The 16,531-nt window shown below is 46.4% G+C and overlaps 1 protein-coding gene across 4 annotated transcripts in view; it reads right to left on the reverse strand.

Annotated features, from left to right (window-relative positions):
- ASTN2 (astrotactin 2) overlaps positions 1 to 16,531 on the reverse strand; it is a gene marked incomplete at both ends in the record, with an annotated part of 818,546 nt that overhangs the window by 619,030 nt on the left and 182,985 nt on the right. For all 4 annotated transcript variants that reach the window (XM_084237291.1, XM_084237290.1, XM_084237288.1 and 1 more), the window contains one exon: positions 13,868 to 14,252. In XM_084237291.1, the coding sequence (XP_084093417.1) occupies positions 13,868 to 14,252 (385 nt within the window). The remainder of the gene's footprint in view (positions 1 to 13,867; positions 14,253 to 16,531) is intronic.

Below are 16,531 nucleotides of genomic sequence, written 5' to 3' on the forward strand. Positions count from 1 at the left end.
TAAATCAAAGTGCAACATCAGGCCATTCCGGACAGGCTGGACCAAGCACAGGGTCTTTCTGCCCCTTCCATCCTCAGCCCTGGTTTCCCCTTTGGACTCACTGCAGATATGTCACTGAGATATGTCACAGATCTGATGAAAAAAACAATGTTTGGGAGCTTATCTTTTTCCTCCTCCCTTTGTTTTGCTATCTCCTAACCTCACATACTCCCTTCCTGTAGGATATAGGGCATGGGAGGTGATGGTCACTTGGAGATCCCTGGATCTCATTTAATAGATGGGAAACTAAGATCCAGGGCAGGACATTTAATCAAGTGGCACATCTGGAATGGAGCTTTGGATGAGGCAGACAAATACAGTGGCAGCTCAAGGTGCATGCTAGTGCCTCATCTCTCATCTGGATCCCAGCAGCAGCCTTCCATGCATCTCCCTGCCTTTATTATATTCTTACACTTAGGTTGACACCTTAATAATCATTCTGAGAAGAGAAATATCTGAGCCTGACCCTCCCTATTGAAAAGTTTTCAGTAGTTCCTTATTGCCTTCCAGAGGAAAACCAAGGCCTCAGTTACCAGTTTGCTGTTCCCGTGTATATCTCCTGTTCCTGTGTATATCTCCTGGCTCTTCGTAGAGTTCCTATAATGTGTATTCTTCTGTTCCTGCTTGCCTCGGGGCCTTTGCACATCCAATCTCCCTGCCCCTAGGATTGACCCATAAATTTTAAGTTTCAGCTCACATGTTTTATCACCTGAAGAATGCCTTCCCCAGCATCCTCAACACATTGATATGTCATTTCCTGGGTGCTTTAAAATAGCTGTTCATATTCATTTTCCAGTATTCCCCCAGAGATAATTTATTGACTAATTACCATGCATCAAACACTGTTCTAAACATCTTCCAATGGATAGCTAATTTTCACAGTGATTTTTAAAGATGAGTATGCTCATATGCCTATTTCAACAATGGGGAAACTGAGGCCAAGAGAGGTTAAATTTCTTGCCCTAGGTCCGAGAGCTGGTGAATGTGAGAGCTCAGCTTGTACACTGCCCACACTCTCCAATATGCCCTATTGCTGTTGTCCCTGTTTACCCAGCTCTGCCTCACACACTGCAAAGCATTCATAGATGTTAATTCCCCTAGAATTCCAGCACTTGGCGTGCCTGCCTGGAGCATGCCCTTTGTGATGGCCACTGAGTGAATGACCCTTCTCTTTTGTTCTTTTGCTTTCACAGCATGCTGGATAGCAGGAGAGGGCAGTGGTTACAACTCACAGATGGAGACACAAGTTCGAGAACTCTACCACCTGGTCCGGCCTGAAACAGTTCACTTCTCTGAGTCCCATTTGTCCTGCTCTGTACTATGGGGCCCATGAGGATTCCACATAGAGTAGTAGTGAGGATTAAATAAGGAAATTGAATAAAAAGAAATGCAGGAGAAGTGCACAGCATAATGCTTGGAACTCAGCAGTACTTGATACATATTTGCTATGATGGCCATTATCATTCAGTGTGTTCCGTTCCTCATCTTGCCAGTTCTCCTCTCTCTCTCCCTGTTTCCCCTTAATCAAGAGGCATGCCCTCTCAGCAAGACTCATTTGGGGCTTGTGAACGCCACAAGGGGCACTCTGGTCTGCTGAGCCCCCCACCCTGCTCCTGCTCCACCCTGCCACCTTCCAGCTGTGAAATCGAGTCCCTGCTCGGCTGGGCCCTGGAGCTGTCAGGGGGCTGCCAATTTCACAGTTCAGGAGGCTGCTGTTTCCCCCTGATTAATGGGGTGCCAGTAGCCATGGGCAGGGCCATGACACCCATCGCATGGGGCTCTCTCCCCCCTGCCCAGACTTCCTGAGGAGGAGAGAACAGGCCAGCCTCATGCATATTTATGCAGGGAGAGAAATGATTTTGTACTGCATGCCTTCCAAAAAATAAATAAGATTTCACCCAAGTCCTGTGCATTTCCCTCAGTGAACTCAGCAGGCTTGGGGAAGGAAGACACTCTCACACTCTCTCTCTCTCTCTCTCTCTCTTTCTCTCTGTCGCTGACACACTGACACACACACACACACACACACACACACACAGAGCAATGAAAAACTAAAACCACTTTATACTACTGATCTGAGCAGACATCCTCACACCAAGGATGACCCAGGGGACCCAGGAGATATTAAACCTTGGAGCATAGATGGGGTGATTTTGAAATGAATCCAGTGCTGCTCTGTAACCCCAGGGGACTGACACCAGGTAAGGCCCAAACTCAGGTGAGCACTTGTGGGCTGTCCTACCACACCCTCAGTCCCATCTCTCCGCATATGCAGGCCAATGGTTCTGCCAGTCTCAACCCCATGAAAGCAAACAGAACCAGCTTCTAAGTATTCCCCCTGCAGCCTTGTCTGAGTGTCTCCATCTATGGGTAGTAATAGAACACTCTGGCCCAGTCTCTCTTGCAGTGTTTAGTTACGTTGGAAGTTCTTCCTTCCCCAGCACCCTACAGGATGATGGTCAGGGCCCCAGGACCCAACCAGGTGCTCCCTCCCCTCCTTAGATTATCGAGGGGAGATACTACCTAGTCAGGAGTTGAGTCTGGGGAGAGTGGAGACATCTCATCATGTAGCTGAAGACGCGCAAACAGGCTGAAATCCAGGGAGGAAAAGGACTCAGCTCAAGCCAGCTGGCAGGCTGAAGGGTGTTGGGGGATCCAGGCTCCCTCATCCCCACCTCACCTCTGCCTTCCATTGTTTTCTCTTTCCCTCTATCCCCCAATATTTTCCCCCATTGTTTTCTCTTCTCCCATAGATACAAGCCATCACTGACCAGGACACAGCTGGATGGGACCAAGCTGTGCTCTGCACTAAGCCCAAGCAGGCTGCCTGCCTGTTCATTGGGTGAGGATGCTGTCCTGGGGCTAAACATCACACCAATCAGCCAGCACTTAAGTATAATGAAGGGGAGGCATCTGGTCTCTGAAGGCTTCATTCACTAGGGAAATGATCAGGAAGTGAGCTCTCTCTGCCCACCTCCTTGGGGCACATACAGCATAGTGCTGGAGCAAGGAAGCTATAAATAGAGGCTCAAGACTGGCCTATATCCCAATTAGCCCAGTTTAATGCTAGTCACTGGTACTCTTCTCCCTTCTGCGTCATCATCTCCCCTCTGCATCAATGCAAATCATCTGTAAGGTTTAAAGAGATAAGGGTTTGCATGAAAGCAAGTCTTCCTCTTAATGATCTCCTTGTTTTTTCCCCTAACATCTTCTCCCCCCTACACACAGATCATTATTCATGCCAGTGAGGCATATGGCACTGAGTTCTAACACAACATCCACTGGTCCCATGCCATATGGATAGCCACAGCCCCAGAATTCCAGTGAAAGGAGCAGAAACTGAACAAGGTAGGAGTTTAGACCTGCAAAGGCCCAAGCTGCTCATTAGACAGATAGGGAAACTGAGGCTCAGGGAGGGGATATGACTTTCCCAAGATCTTTACATTTACAGCAGGGCATGTCTGTATCACGTGATAACTGTATTATTGAATTTCATTCTCAAAACAATAGTGCCAATGGGAATGTGACAATATGACTAAACCAGTTTCACACGTGAGGAATCTGAAACTTAAGGAGTTAAGTTGTCCAAGATGGAGGTGCACTGCTTGTCAGCCCCATCATTCTACTGCTTGTCATGTCCCCCAAAGCCTTGCCATTGTGATTTTACTTAGGTTTATAGACTAGGATGACTTTCAACAATCTGGTAAGCTAAATGTTGGTAAGCTAAGTGTTGCATACACTGGTGGGGTGCCAGATATCAAAAGAGGTCCGATGGTGAATGTGTCTGTAAAATAAAGAGCTGTTTAGGAAAATAATCTATAGCTCCAATTTCTCTCTTTGCTACAATGTGCTATTCACAGACCAGGTTCTTTTGAAGCAAGACACACCAGCCTTGCTCTGAGCAGATGGGCTCCCCATGGCTCTGGACAGGACATGATGCTTTGAGGGTCTGCCATGGCCACAGATGCCTGCTTTTGGGCAAAGTAGCTGCAGGTGCTACATAACCCAGAGCGGGCCTTGCTGGGTACTCTGAGACCACAAGATCCTGCCAAAGCGGATGGAACCAGAGCTCCACATGCATGGAGCAGAGACAGACCAGCCACTGATTAGCTCATGGATGGTGACATGGCCTGGTGTGAGGATCTGCCTATTAGGACAGTCAGTGTGGGCACAAAATTCCCTCCTGGGGTGTTTGAACAGAACCACAGCAATAGTCAGAAACAGAAAGAGCGGGTCTCGTGTGGAACAAAGAGGGGCCGGGAGAAGAGGCTGGGAAACAGTAGAATCTATGGGCTTAGGAGAAGGAAGTCATCTCAGATGGAGACCAAAGGGAAGCAGAGACAGAGACACAGGAGCGTGGATTCAGCAGTTACCCCAGTGGAATCACTGGGCCAGCTGCTACAGCTGGTTCCTCCAGGCAGCCTGAGACTCTTCTGATCATCCCTGGCCCCTGAGTTCTTCCATAGCAAAGACAGCAGAGTATTGGTGAAAAGTGAGCATTTCGAAGTCACAGCGACCTAGACACCCAGATTTACCCTTTAAAGCCATGTGATCCTGGGCATGTTCCCTGAGCATTCTCTGTTTTGGGGAATTCATCTGAAAAATGGGGTCCTACGGTGACCCCAAACTAGAGGTGCTGATAACACCTATTTTTTTCTTTTGAGGAATAAATGTATAAATATTTATAGAATCTGATGATAGAATCTGCTATCATATACACTATTATTACTCCTGTTACAACTAAAAATAAAGAATCATCAGTTGCAACAACCAAACTGTTCCTTAAAACCTGAACAAGGGCCTCCTTGGTGGCGCAACGGGTTCAGCACCACACTATGAAACAATCCACAGCCTCTGCAGCATGAGTTCAATCCCCAGCTAGCCAGGGAGCAACCCACATGGCACAGCAGACCTCTCCTGTGTCGCCCCACTGCTTCCCCTCAGCAGTGTATTTTGGTCATTCTGCCTATTCTGTTCCCCACCCTGTCTCTGATGAATCCTCTCACCCCCCCCACACACACACACCTCTGGCCTGTACCCCAGCTCTTGTATGCATAAATAAATAAATCTTTAAAAAAAAAAACCTGAACAAGCTAAATTAAAACACTCCATGTCAGTCATTCACTGAAATGTGTACTCATTCAATTCCTCTGTTCATCCAAGAATTACTTATTTGTTGTCTGATTTGTGCCAGGCAATGTTCTAAATAATAAGCAGGCAGCATTGAACAAAACAGGCAGAATCCCTGGGGACAGACAGAGAATACACAGATATGTATAATGGGTCAATGCTACAGGACAAAGACTGAAGAAAAAGGAGAATAGTGAGTGTGATGTATGCATATGAAATCGTGCATCTTGTACTCTTTATTAATATGGGTTCTCTAGGGTGATCTCAATAATAAGGGGGGATAAGGGGAAAGATCTGGAAGACTGTGGGAAGCCATCATGCAGATACCTGAGGAAAGAACTGTTCAGGGATTGAGAACAGGGATGCAAAAGCCCTGGGGAGTCTCCCTCAAAACAAATCCTTACAGACGATGATCAAAATAAAAAACAATGCAGTGCAACAGTAACATTGCCATGCTAGGTTTATGTGGGGCATCACTGTGCAAAAAGCATTCACATCCACAGTTCTTTGGTTCTCCCATATTTCATTGAAATTGGCAGCTCCATTTTACCAATGTAACAAGGGTTTTCTCTACCTTGTACTTCTTAGTTCTGAGCTGAGTAATTCATTAGTGTGGGGGCTGACCTGTGCTTTGTAGGGTGCTCAGCAGCATCCCTGGCTTCCACCCACTAGATACCAGTAGCATCTCCCATTCCCTCCCCTCCCTAGTTGTGACAACCAAATAAATCTCTGACTTTGACAAATATCTCCAGGAAGGTGGGGAAGGTGACAAAATCACCCCATTGAGAACCACTGGCTTAGAGAAATAAAATGACTAATCCAAGATCTCAAAACTCATGGGCAGTTAAGTTAGAGCATGTGATCCATATCTCCTACTAGGAGGAGTTGAAACCATCACCCAGAAGCAACTGGAATATCCATCAACAAACAAATTAGGAAGTAGTTGGAGAATGATAAACTCATTCAAATAGTGTGATGGACCATTCAATAAAAATATAAGCTATGAAACAAAATAGGTTTTTCACCTTCAATAGGTAAAGAAGGGGGTGAAATACGTCTAAAGTCACTATGACTAAAGAGATATTCTGAGAAATCAATGTATATGTTTTTATAAAAAATTTTCTACAATAAGCATATGTAACTATTATAATTAGGGAACAGGACAAACAAGGACAGGCAGTGATTTTAGGTGAAGGTGGGGCATCATTGCCTCTGGGAGGTGGAGCAGTATTGACCCCCCAGTGGCACTGGGTCCCCGTGGAAACCTGGGCTCTCCTGTGACAGCCAGGCCCCCACAGGGTGGTTTCCAGCCACTTCCAGGGAGGCCAGAACAGGAGGCACACAGGCCCAGGCTGCTGGGAAATTGCTGGGTCTGATCAATCAGAGAACAGTCTCCTCAGCCCCTGACATTTATCAAACCTCCGTCACCCTCGTCTGTCAGTGTGCGGTGGGGCTGGCTCACTGGGCACAGTCTAATCAAGTCGAATGCCCCGTGGGTCTGCAGAGACAAAGAGGAGGGGTGCTCCGAGGGCGTCAGGAAGAAGGGGAGACAGGGAAAGAGGGAGAGGATCAGCGGGCAGGAGGGGGAAGAGCGAATGTTCAGAGGATGCCCATTTGTTTTGCTATCGTGGCAATTAATGCTGGGAAGTGACATTTTAAGGGGCTCTGGTGACAGCTTTGGTGACATTCCTGTTTGTGATTCCATGACAAATCTCTGTCTATATCTTATTTTAGAGAATGTAGAGACAGCTCGGAGCACGGCTGTCTGGGGATGCTGGGCTCCTGTCTGTTGGAGGCACGGCGTCTCCTGCTTTGACTGGTGTAAGAAATGCAAGCATTTTGGCGCCAGGGCCAAGGTCCAGGAGGGGAGGGGCTCAAAGCCAAAAACTGCTGCAGGTCTGGTTCTGGGTAGCCTGTATCACTAGAGACATGAACACTAGATACACTTCACTGGAGCAAAAGCGACCATTCTGCTATCCTACAGGTGGCATTTGCTTCATCCATTAGTTAAGGTTGAAAGAAAGAAAGAAAAAAAAAATCTCATTTCTAGATTCTGAATACTTTCCAGACTATCTAGTTCTATGGAATTTATTGTCTTCACACATATTTTGTTGGGGGTTTCTAAGAAGCCCTAAGAACAAAATGGAATGGGCAGATTAGGTTCAATTTTCACAATTGAACAATCAGAAGGGATTACTTAAGTCATGTCTAATCTGCCACCCAAATAAAATGGCTAGTTAGCCTGTTTGGGGGCTTCCAAAGACTAGGAGTTTATGATATTTAAGATTTAAGTGGGGGGCCTCCCTGGTGGTGCAAGGGTTTAAGCAACGTACTATGAAGCAATCTGCTGCCTCTGCAGCACGAGTTTGATCCCCAGCCAGTCAGGGAGCAACCCACATGGCACAGCAGACCTCTCCTGACTCACCAGCTGCTCCCCTCAGCAGTGTATTTCAGTCAGTCTGCCTGTTCTGTTCCCCATTCTGTCTCTGGTGAATCCTCTCAGCCCCCGCATCTCTGGCTTGTACCCCAGATCTTGTATGCATAAATGAATAAATCTTTAAAAAAAAATTGAGGGGGAAAGCAATGCGGAAGTAACATGCTGTTTGAAGAATGTTATTCAGGAAGCTGCAGGGACAAAAAAGCAGAAAAACTAAGAAAGTAGTGAACTTGAACTCTGTAGCTAAGGGTTTAGTATTTGCTCTGCATTGAGGGGTGAGTGATTTAATTTCTCTGACCCCGAGTAAGCCTCCTTGTCTCTCAGAAGGGTTCAATAACACAGTGTTTTCCATATAATGTTTATGAAGCCATTCTATAAGTATTAAAGGACTGTATAAAATAAACAGCCACTGTTGTTTTATACCCCTGTAAACAGGGAGCTAGCAGGAGAAAGCCACTTCCTATTTTGCTTTGTATCTTCTGCACTACACATAGTACCTCACATATAGTAGGTGCTCAGTATTTATGTTTCAAAGTAGCAAATGAATGTGAGACTCAGTAGCTGGACAGTGAGGGAGTGGTGGACACAAAGAGAAGATGCAGGCACCAAAAATATCAGCCTACCTCTTTCTACAGATGGCTGCTGAAGGTGCGGAGGAACATAGAGCTTGTCCAGCAGCCTTCGAGACATTTTACAAGGCAGATTTAAAAAGTGCTTGAAGGAGAAGAGGGGAGTGGCAATTTGGTATAGGCCTTGAGATTAAAACCCACCCATCAACTACAAAATCAATTCAGTGATTTATACCAGCATTAAAAAAAGATGACATGAAAAGGATAGAAAATATCAGAGCACACCACCTGTAACAAGGGGAAGTATTCTTTTGAAGATGCATTTTACACACACACACACACACACACACACATGCACACACACGTGTGTGGCCACAGTGCAAATTACATTTTTCTTTATGGTTGGTCTTCAACATCTTTGAAAAACACAGCTCTGCAAGACTTTAGCTTGCTAGCATCTAAGTCCATGTATTAGCTCCTCTTTTCAGATAAATGGATAGGATTAAGGCACACTGTGTGATCTTTAGAACATTCTTGGCTGAACAATCAGACAAAGCTGGGTTCAAATTCTGATTTTACTAGTTTTAGCAGTATGACTTTGAGATGATCTCTGAATTTTGATAGAGATAATTTCTTCCCTATGAGAGGGATGAGAAAATTCAACATTCATTGACTTAAATATACTAAACAAGATTTGTTTAGTTCAGCCACAAGGATAAGGAGTCTACCCCCAGATGTTACCAGGCAGAGGAAAGGCACTAAGTTATCCATCTCTCCATTTAATTATCTATTCCTCCAGCTACTGAGCCAATGCAAATTTTAACAATTATTATGTTCCAGGCACTCAACCAGGCACAGAATAAACTAGAGAGATCTGGTATATGATCTCATGGAATTTGTAAGATAATTAAAATATTTAAGAAATAAATCCAGGGGCCTCCCTGGTGGCGCAAGTGGTTAAGATGCAAACTATGAAGCTATCTACAGCCACTGCAGCACAAGCTCGATCCTCGGCCAAGGAGGTGACCCACATGGCGCAGCAGACCTCTCCTGACTCGCCCGCTGCTCCCCTCAGCAGTGTACTTCAGTTAATCTGCCTGTTCTGTACCCTACTCTGTCTCTGGTGAATCCTCTCACCACCACCCCCACCTCTGGTCTATACCCCAGTTCTTGTATGCATAAATAAATAAAATTTAAAAAAAAAAGAAAGAAATCCAGATACCTAAAAGTACTGTTACAAAAGACATAAGGAGAAGAACTCACATAGAGGAAATACCTTTGTCTGAAGAGGTGGGATTTAGGCTGAGACCAGAATAAAGAGAAGGAGTCAGTCATGACCAAATGGGGAAGGAAAGGAGAGTTTTTTCAAACAATAATCATGGCATATGCAAAGGGTCTGTGGTAGAAGGAGCCACTGAGGCTGGAACATAAAGACGAGCCATGAGACAGCTGGAAAAATCTTAAGAACTGCACTGACAACAGTGATCCTAACAGAGCAGACACTGTGTGGAGAACAAAGGGGGTAGGAGTGCAAGCAGGGAGGTATGAAAGGTGAGGTATAGGGGGTGCAAGGAAGAGCAATGGCTTGCAGAGGGGCTGGATAGGCAGAGGTGAAGGGGAGGGGACTGGAAACTGGAATGTGTGCACATGAGAACTATGAACACCAAGGTCAGGCATTGAATGTTGCGTTAACTACAAAAGAGCTCTGGGTTTCTAGAAAGCCCTGCACAGGATGATATTTACATGGTATTCACAGGGGGCACAGGAAGGGTGAGCTAATAAACCACCTTTCAGTTCTCTGTCACCCTAATGTGCTCTATTGACACTAAATATGAATTTCCTGCACTCTTGGGGAGCTCTCAAAATACTCAAAAAAAAAAAAAAAGGAATCTCCCTGTTGTCAGTCCCTCCCTGTTGTCAGTCCCTGTGTCTTCCCAGGCTCGGGGGTGGCCCAAGCTCTGGGTATGCACACTGTAGCTACCCCCGAGACTGGGAGAGCTGGGGGTCTTCCCAAGGATCATGAGATTGGGTGTTAGCCTGCTCACATCACAGCGAACCCCCTCACCCAACAACTCTCATGCGCTAGATTTTTACCCTGGCTCTGCCAATTTCCAGGTCTATGATCTTGGAGCTTCTTAGCCCTCCAGCTTCTGTAGAATGAGGGCAATGTTAGCACATTACTGCCAGGTTGATTGTGAGGTGTAAGGGGCATAATTCATGCAAAGTTCCCAGAACAGTGGTGATACCTAAGCTGAGGTCTGCTTTCATCATCATCATCAGTAGCAGCAGCAACATTTTTTTTCTTAGCCAACCCTCCATCCACCTTCGCCTTAGTCATAAAGGGCCCACTGGTCTTGTGCAGGTCAGAAGCTGGCTCTTTGAGTAGCTCAGTACATCCCCTTCTCCTATCCCCCAACCTGGGGCTCACTCAGAGACTCACTGGTCTGGGATCATGAGCAGTCAGGGTTACACACTGGTGACATAACAGAGACCGCAGCCCCTCTCCATCTATTTTGGGTGCCACAGTTCCTCTGAGATCATTTCTCTTCTCACTCCACCCTAGGTCCAAAGCTGAAGCAGGAAAGCAAAGACAAGCCTTTATTTGGTATCATTTCACCAAAACAATCCTTACTCAGGGTACCTAGGAGGACTACCTGTGACAAAGGAAAGAATTTGGACTGAGGTGAATTAGAGAAAACAATCAAAAAAGAATATTGCACATATAACTTGATGGCTACCATGTGGGTAAAGACCCAGAGTGTATAAGAAAGCAGGTGAATGTCAGCAGTGGGCCGGGGTCGTGGGCTATCTATGCAGAGCTGTGTGGAAGCCTTTAGGCAGCCTCCCCCCGGAGAGTAGAAAATACATTTCAAAAATGAATAAATACAGCAGCACTTACCCAAATGACAAATGAGTAATTTGTAATTACACATGGGTAATGTGCATCCTTTGAGGCAGTGATTTCGCTTTTAGGCATCTGTCTTATAGAAATAGCCTCAAACTGAGCACATGTGTGTGTGTGTGTGTGTGTGTGCACACAAAGATGTTTACTGGCTCATTGTAAGTGTACAACACTGAGATAATGGTCGACAACTGGGGGCAGTAAAATAAATGGTGTGTTTGGTACGTTCATATTATGGGACCTGCACAGCTTCCCCAACCAATAAGATCACAGTGACTGGCTGACAGGGGAAGATGCTTTTCACACATTGCACAATAAACAGATTTTTGCAGAATGATATGTCATGGCTCAATTAGTATATATTTGGGTGCATATATATGTGTGTATGTGTGTGTGTATGTAAATAAATTATAAATTATATATATATAAATATATATATAACTCCATACTGGGTTTCCATCTCTGCAGCACTGTTCATACTACCAATGGCCTCTGCTAACCCTTTCATCTTCAGGGTACCCAGATTTGGGGACAGTGAGAGAGCCTGAGGCCTGAAACTGAGCATTTGACTGTCACACAAAGCTGGGATTGATCTTGATTGACCAAATGCATGATCAATTGTTCCCATCATTCAGTCAGCATGTATGTTCAGAGTGCCTCCTAGGAAGCCTCAGCTCCTGGCTGGAGGCCAGTGAACTCATGACAGAGAACTCTGCCGTTGTTCTGCAAGTCCAGTCTGGGGGATGGAAAGAGAAATGACCGTTCAGTGTGAGCAGTGATCAGCCCCAACAGTCCAGCTTGCGCCAGAGCTGGAGGAGAGAGCACCACTGCTCCTGGCTAGGCTGGGGAAGAGGCTGGTAGAGAAAACAAATCCCAGCTAAAAAAACTTCTTTAGCATCTTCTACAGCAGAGAATTTACCATGGGACTCCCCTGCCCCCAACCCGGCAAAGCTGTGACATAGGCAGGCTGACTCTGAATAAGCCACTTGCCATGTAAGCACAGAAAAACTCAGTGAATTGTGTCACAAAAGCCACAATGACACCTCCAGAAAAATGGGCCCTGTCTTAGTCAAGCAGTGTTCTATCTTAGACAAAAAAATCATGATGCTCTGGCATGGCGGTGTTGTTCCCAAACAGGCCTCTAAATCAGTCACCAGTGGCCATTCTGTAGGTGTAAGGCACCATGCTAGACCGTTCAGGACAGGGAGGGATGACAGATGCAGACTGTCCTGGTTGTAAGATGGGAAGTCACATGGAACAGTCACACTTGAGTAGGTGAACAACTGCACAATGGTTAACAACCAGTTCAAAGACACAAGGAGTTATGTGGACAAGGAAGTCCACCAGAGGTACCAAGGTAGTGGGCAGCCCATGTGGTGGGAGCTTCAAGACAGGAGAGGATTGATGAGCCAAGTGTGGAGTCAGAAGTCCAGGGAAAATGGAGGGTTTGAGGCCTTCAAATAAGCCCTAGAGACCCAACACCTACCATGCACCAGACCCTGGGCTACATATTTTGCACACATTTTATTTTTTATAAGTAATCCTTCAAAAAATGCTATACTATGGCTCAGAAGGTTGAATTCCCATTTTTCTAAGGTCACCCAGTAAGCCAGGGAGGCAGGATTCGAACCCAAGTCCAGATGACTCCTGTGTCCTCACCTGCCCCCAATGTCCCCGTTTGCCCACTGAGCATTTTGGGAGGATGGGTCTGAGAAGGAGTATCTTGGGGGCAGAAGAGCAGAATGTGGCCTCAGGACTTCAGGACTCCTCGCAGCTCACAGATGAACTGGGTCAGTTGTGCCAGCACTGGCTCTCCAGGCCACACCATGAACCCATCCTTACCACCAATGTCACAAAGACAACGTGGAGATGAAGCAGAATGGTACCTTTGCTGCATTTATTTAAAGGAAATCATCAAATTCCATTTGCAAATAAGCTGGAGACATAGACAGCTAATAAGACACATGTAAACACATCCTGTACTTGTGTCTGAGTAATTGACTATCCTCCAACAGAATTAAGGGAATGGATCTTAAACAGCATATATGAAAAAGAGTGAGATTTCAGTCACCCAGAATTTCACCACAAGCCAGCAATAGCTGCAAAAACCACTGTGATCCCAAGCTGCATCAACAGAAGCATAAGTGGCAACAAGAGGCGGGTGAAAGTTCTGTTTTGCTCAGCACCCCTACCTTGTCAGCTCTAGTGTTCAACTTCAGGACACCCAAAATAGGAATATCCATCAAAGACCAGTGACCAGGATGATGAAATCAGAAAAAAAATATGTTATGAGACAAGGTAATGAAACTGGGACTTTTTTTATTCATTGATATTCAGAAGCTACAGGGTGCCTTTTATTCTGTTATCAAATTTCCCAAGAAAGCTGCCATGGAGAAGGAAGATCAGATTCTGATTCATGGTTGTGTGTGTACAGACATGGAGGGCCAGGGGACCAGTGTTCAACTCAAGAAAAGGAAAAACTGTTAGACAGTAGTGGCTGGAAATGAGAGGCGCACTCTCATCAGTAGTGAGAAGGCCAGCAAGGAAGGTAACCAAGGGCCAATGGAGTGATGCTGGACTACATACCTTCTGGTGTTGCTTTTTCCTTCACCTATCATATCCAAGAGCCAAAGATGATAAACGGATAACCCAGTAGGGAGGCTGCCCATAAATCCACAATGACAGCCCAGAAGACAGAAAGAACTGTATCCCCAACCGCCCACCTCCTGAGCTCTTCCCAGCTCCACCCCCTTCCCCCTCAGAAGGTGCCAAGCCAGGAGAAGGACTCACCTTTCTTGTCAAAGTCCCCTTTCTCTTCCACGGACCTGCCCAGGCTGTCCAGGGTGTGCGTGACCTGGCTGCCAAAATCATCCTCGCGGGAGACATGATTGGCCCGCCGGGGTGGGTCCTCCTCCTCTTCATAGTCGTAGTCATCTAGGATGGGGGTTTCCCGGATGGGCACCCCGATGACGGAATTGTGCGCCTGCAGCCGGGAGGAGCGGAAGCTCTCTCGGGCCTGGGGGCCCAGCAGCACAGAGGGGATGTAGTGGATCTCGTGGGTGGCTTCTGTGCTGGCGCTCTTCTGCGGGATGCGGCGCCGCTTCTGCCAGCGACGCTGGGCATACAGTGCCACGGTGAACACCAGCAGCAGCAGCAGGAGTGCGATCAGCCCGCCCTGGAAGAGGGGAGAGGGACAAGCAAGTGGGACACTATTCCAAAGTCAGAGGAGATTTTGCCATCTGCCACAGTCAGGCCCGATTCCTGGGTCTCAGCTCACAGAGCCCCAAGAGCAACAAGTCACACCTTCACGTCTGAGAGACACTATTTCAAATCTAGATTTCCCACCAACAGACTGTGTGCCTTTGGGCAAACAATTTGCCATCACTGAGACTTTTTGTTTTTTTTAAGACTTACATATTTACACATACAAGAGCTGGGGTGTAGGCCAGAGATGAAGGGGGGTGAGAGGATTCAGAGACAGAATGGGGAACAGAACAGGCGGACTGACTGAAATACACTGCCGAGGGGAGCAGCGAGTGAGACAGGAGAGGTCTGCTGTGCCATGTGGGTCAGCTCCCTGGCTGGGGATCAATTTGTGCGGAATTGGCTGCAGATTGCTTCACAGTATTGAGACTTAACCCCTTACATCACCAGGGAGGCCTCTCTGAGCCTTATTTTTGGCATAAAGAATGACAGAATTGCTGTCCTCTTTTGTAAGTTGCCATGAGGAGTGAATGAGATGGATGGTCATGCAGAGCAATCCCAACCACAGAGCATGTGAAGAGTCAGAGCTGCAGCTATGCACAACTGAATGTCTGAAGCTAATCCTAACTACCTCTTACCAACTGAGTGACCTCAGGACATTTGCTCATACTTTCAGCCTGCTTCCTCATCTCTGGAATGAGTTCACAGAGGACTGAAGAGATAGCAGCCTTTCTTTCATCCTGCTGCAAAGGTGACACAGCATTATTAAGTCAAACATAATTCTGCATTGTTTGTATTTTCTTCATTCTCAGAAATGCTAGTCTTTTAATGTTTAGTTCCCAAGAAGAAAAAGCAGGTGCAAAAATATTTGTTGGGGGCCTCCCTTGTGGTGCAAGGGGTTAAGTCTCAGCACTATGCAGCTATCTGCAGCCACTGCAGCACAAGTTCGAATTCCAGCCGGCCAGGGAGTAACCCACACGGCACAGCAGACTTCTCCTGTCTCACCCGCTGCTCCCTCAGCACTGCATTTCAGTCAATCCACCTGTTCTGCTCCCCACTATCTCTGGTGAATCCTCTCACCACCCCTGCCCCACACCTCTGGCCTGTACCCCAGTTCTTGTATACATAAATAAATAAATCTTTAAAAAAATGTGTTGGATACAAGAATGAATGAAAAAAAAATGTACCTTTGTAGGGCTCCCTTAATCAGAAGTTTAAGGCAAAGTGAAGTTGATTTTTCGTCAATACATCCAACTGGTAAATATTTGATTGCGTCTGCATACCATATATTAAATTGAAATAGGCTAAGTGTTTATGAACATATCTTACATGATTCATGAGATTCATGAAATACCCTATTCTGGGAGCTCCTGAAGGGCCGGGGTATTTGCAAATATGTCTGCATTCCCCACAGCACCTGCCCAGGGCTGGAGGCGGAACACCTGCCTTCTCCTCACCTCCCTTATTCACTGTGTGCCTGAGACCTTCCAGTGAACAGGCAGAGGCCCCTCGGCTAACTCGCTTTTCTTCATGATAAATTGTGCTTTCTGTTTGAAAGCTTCAAGCCCACTTTGTTGAGTCCTTGCTGCATAATCCCTAGAGCAGGATCACCTGCTTTTGTCTGGGGGAGGAAACAAAATCATCAAGAAACTCAAAACTCAGACAGTGAATAGCAGCACAAGATCTGAGCCACCTCATTATTGTGTTTATTCCATTCATTTTGGTTTTTAGCTCCAAAACCTAATTCTTTTCACCACACCTGTGTCATCTCTTGTTCTGCCTTGGCTGATCTCCCTGAAGGTAAGGTCAACATCGGATAACTACCTGCCAACCAACACCATCCAACAAACAGGACAGACGGTGACTGAAGAAATCAGTTTTGGGATGGGGGGTGGAGGACAGTGACTGCTGTTTGGGAGCTTTCCTGCTGGCTGCGTTGACAGTGGAAGGAGGCCACGCTCCTTCTGGGAGGTGCTCAACTCACCAAGCTGGATCCATCACCTCTACGTGGGGCGGGGAGTAGGCGGGCAAATGGGCTAGGAGGTGGCCAGCCATGCAGGTAGGACTGATAGTCCTGCCTTGACTTTGACAGTGGATTACTGCAGCATCCCTAGGAAGGTTTTCTGGACTGTCAGAACTTAGGAACAAATAGACAAGCCAAACAAAGCTATAGGTATGTATATTTATGTGCGTATGTGAGCATGTGTGTGCAAGCAGCCTGTCAAATATATGTCAAAGTGGTGTGTGTAT

Source organism: Talpa europaea (genome assembly GCF_964194135.1).
Source record: "Talpa europaea genome assembly, chromosome: 7".
Taxonomy (NCBI): Eukaryota; Metazoa; Chordata; class Mammalia; order Eulipotyphla; family Talpidae; genus Talpa; species Talpa europaea.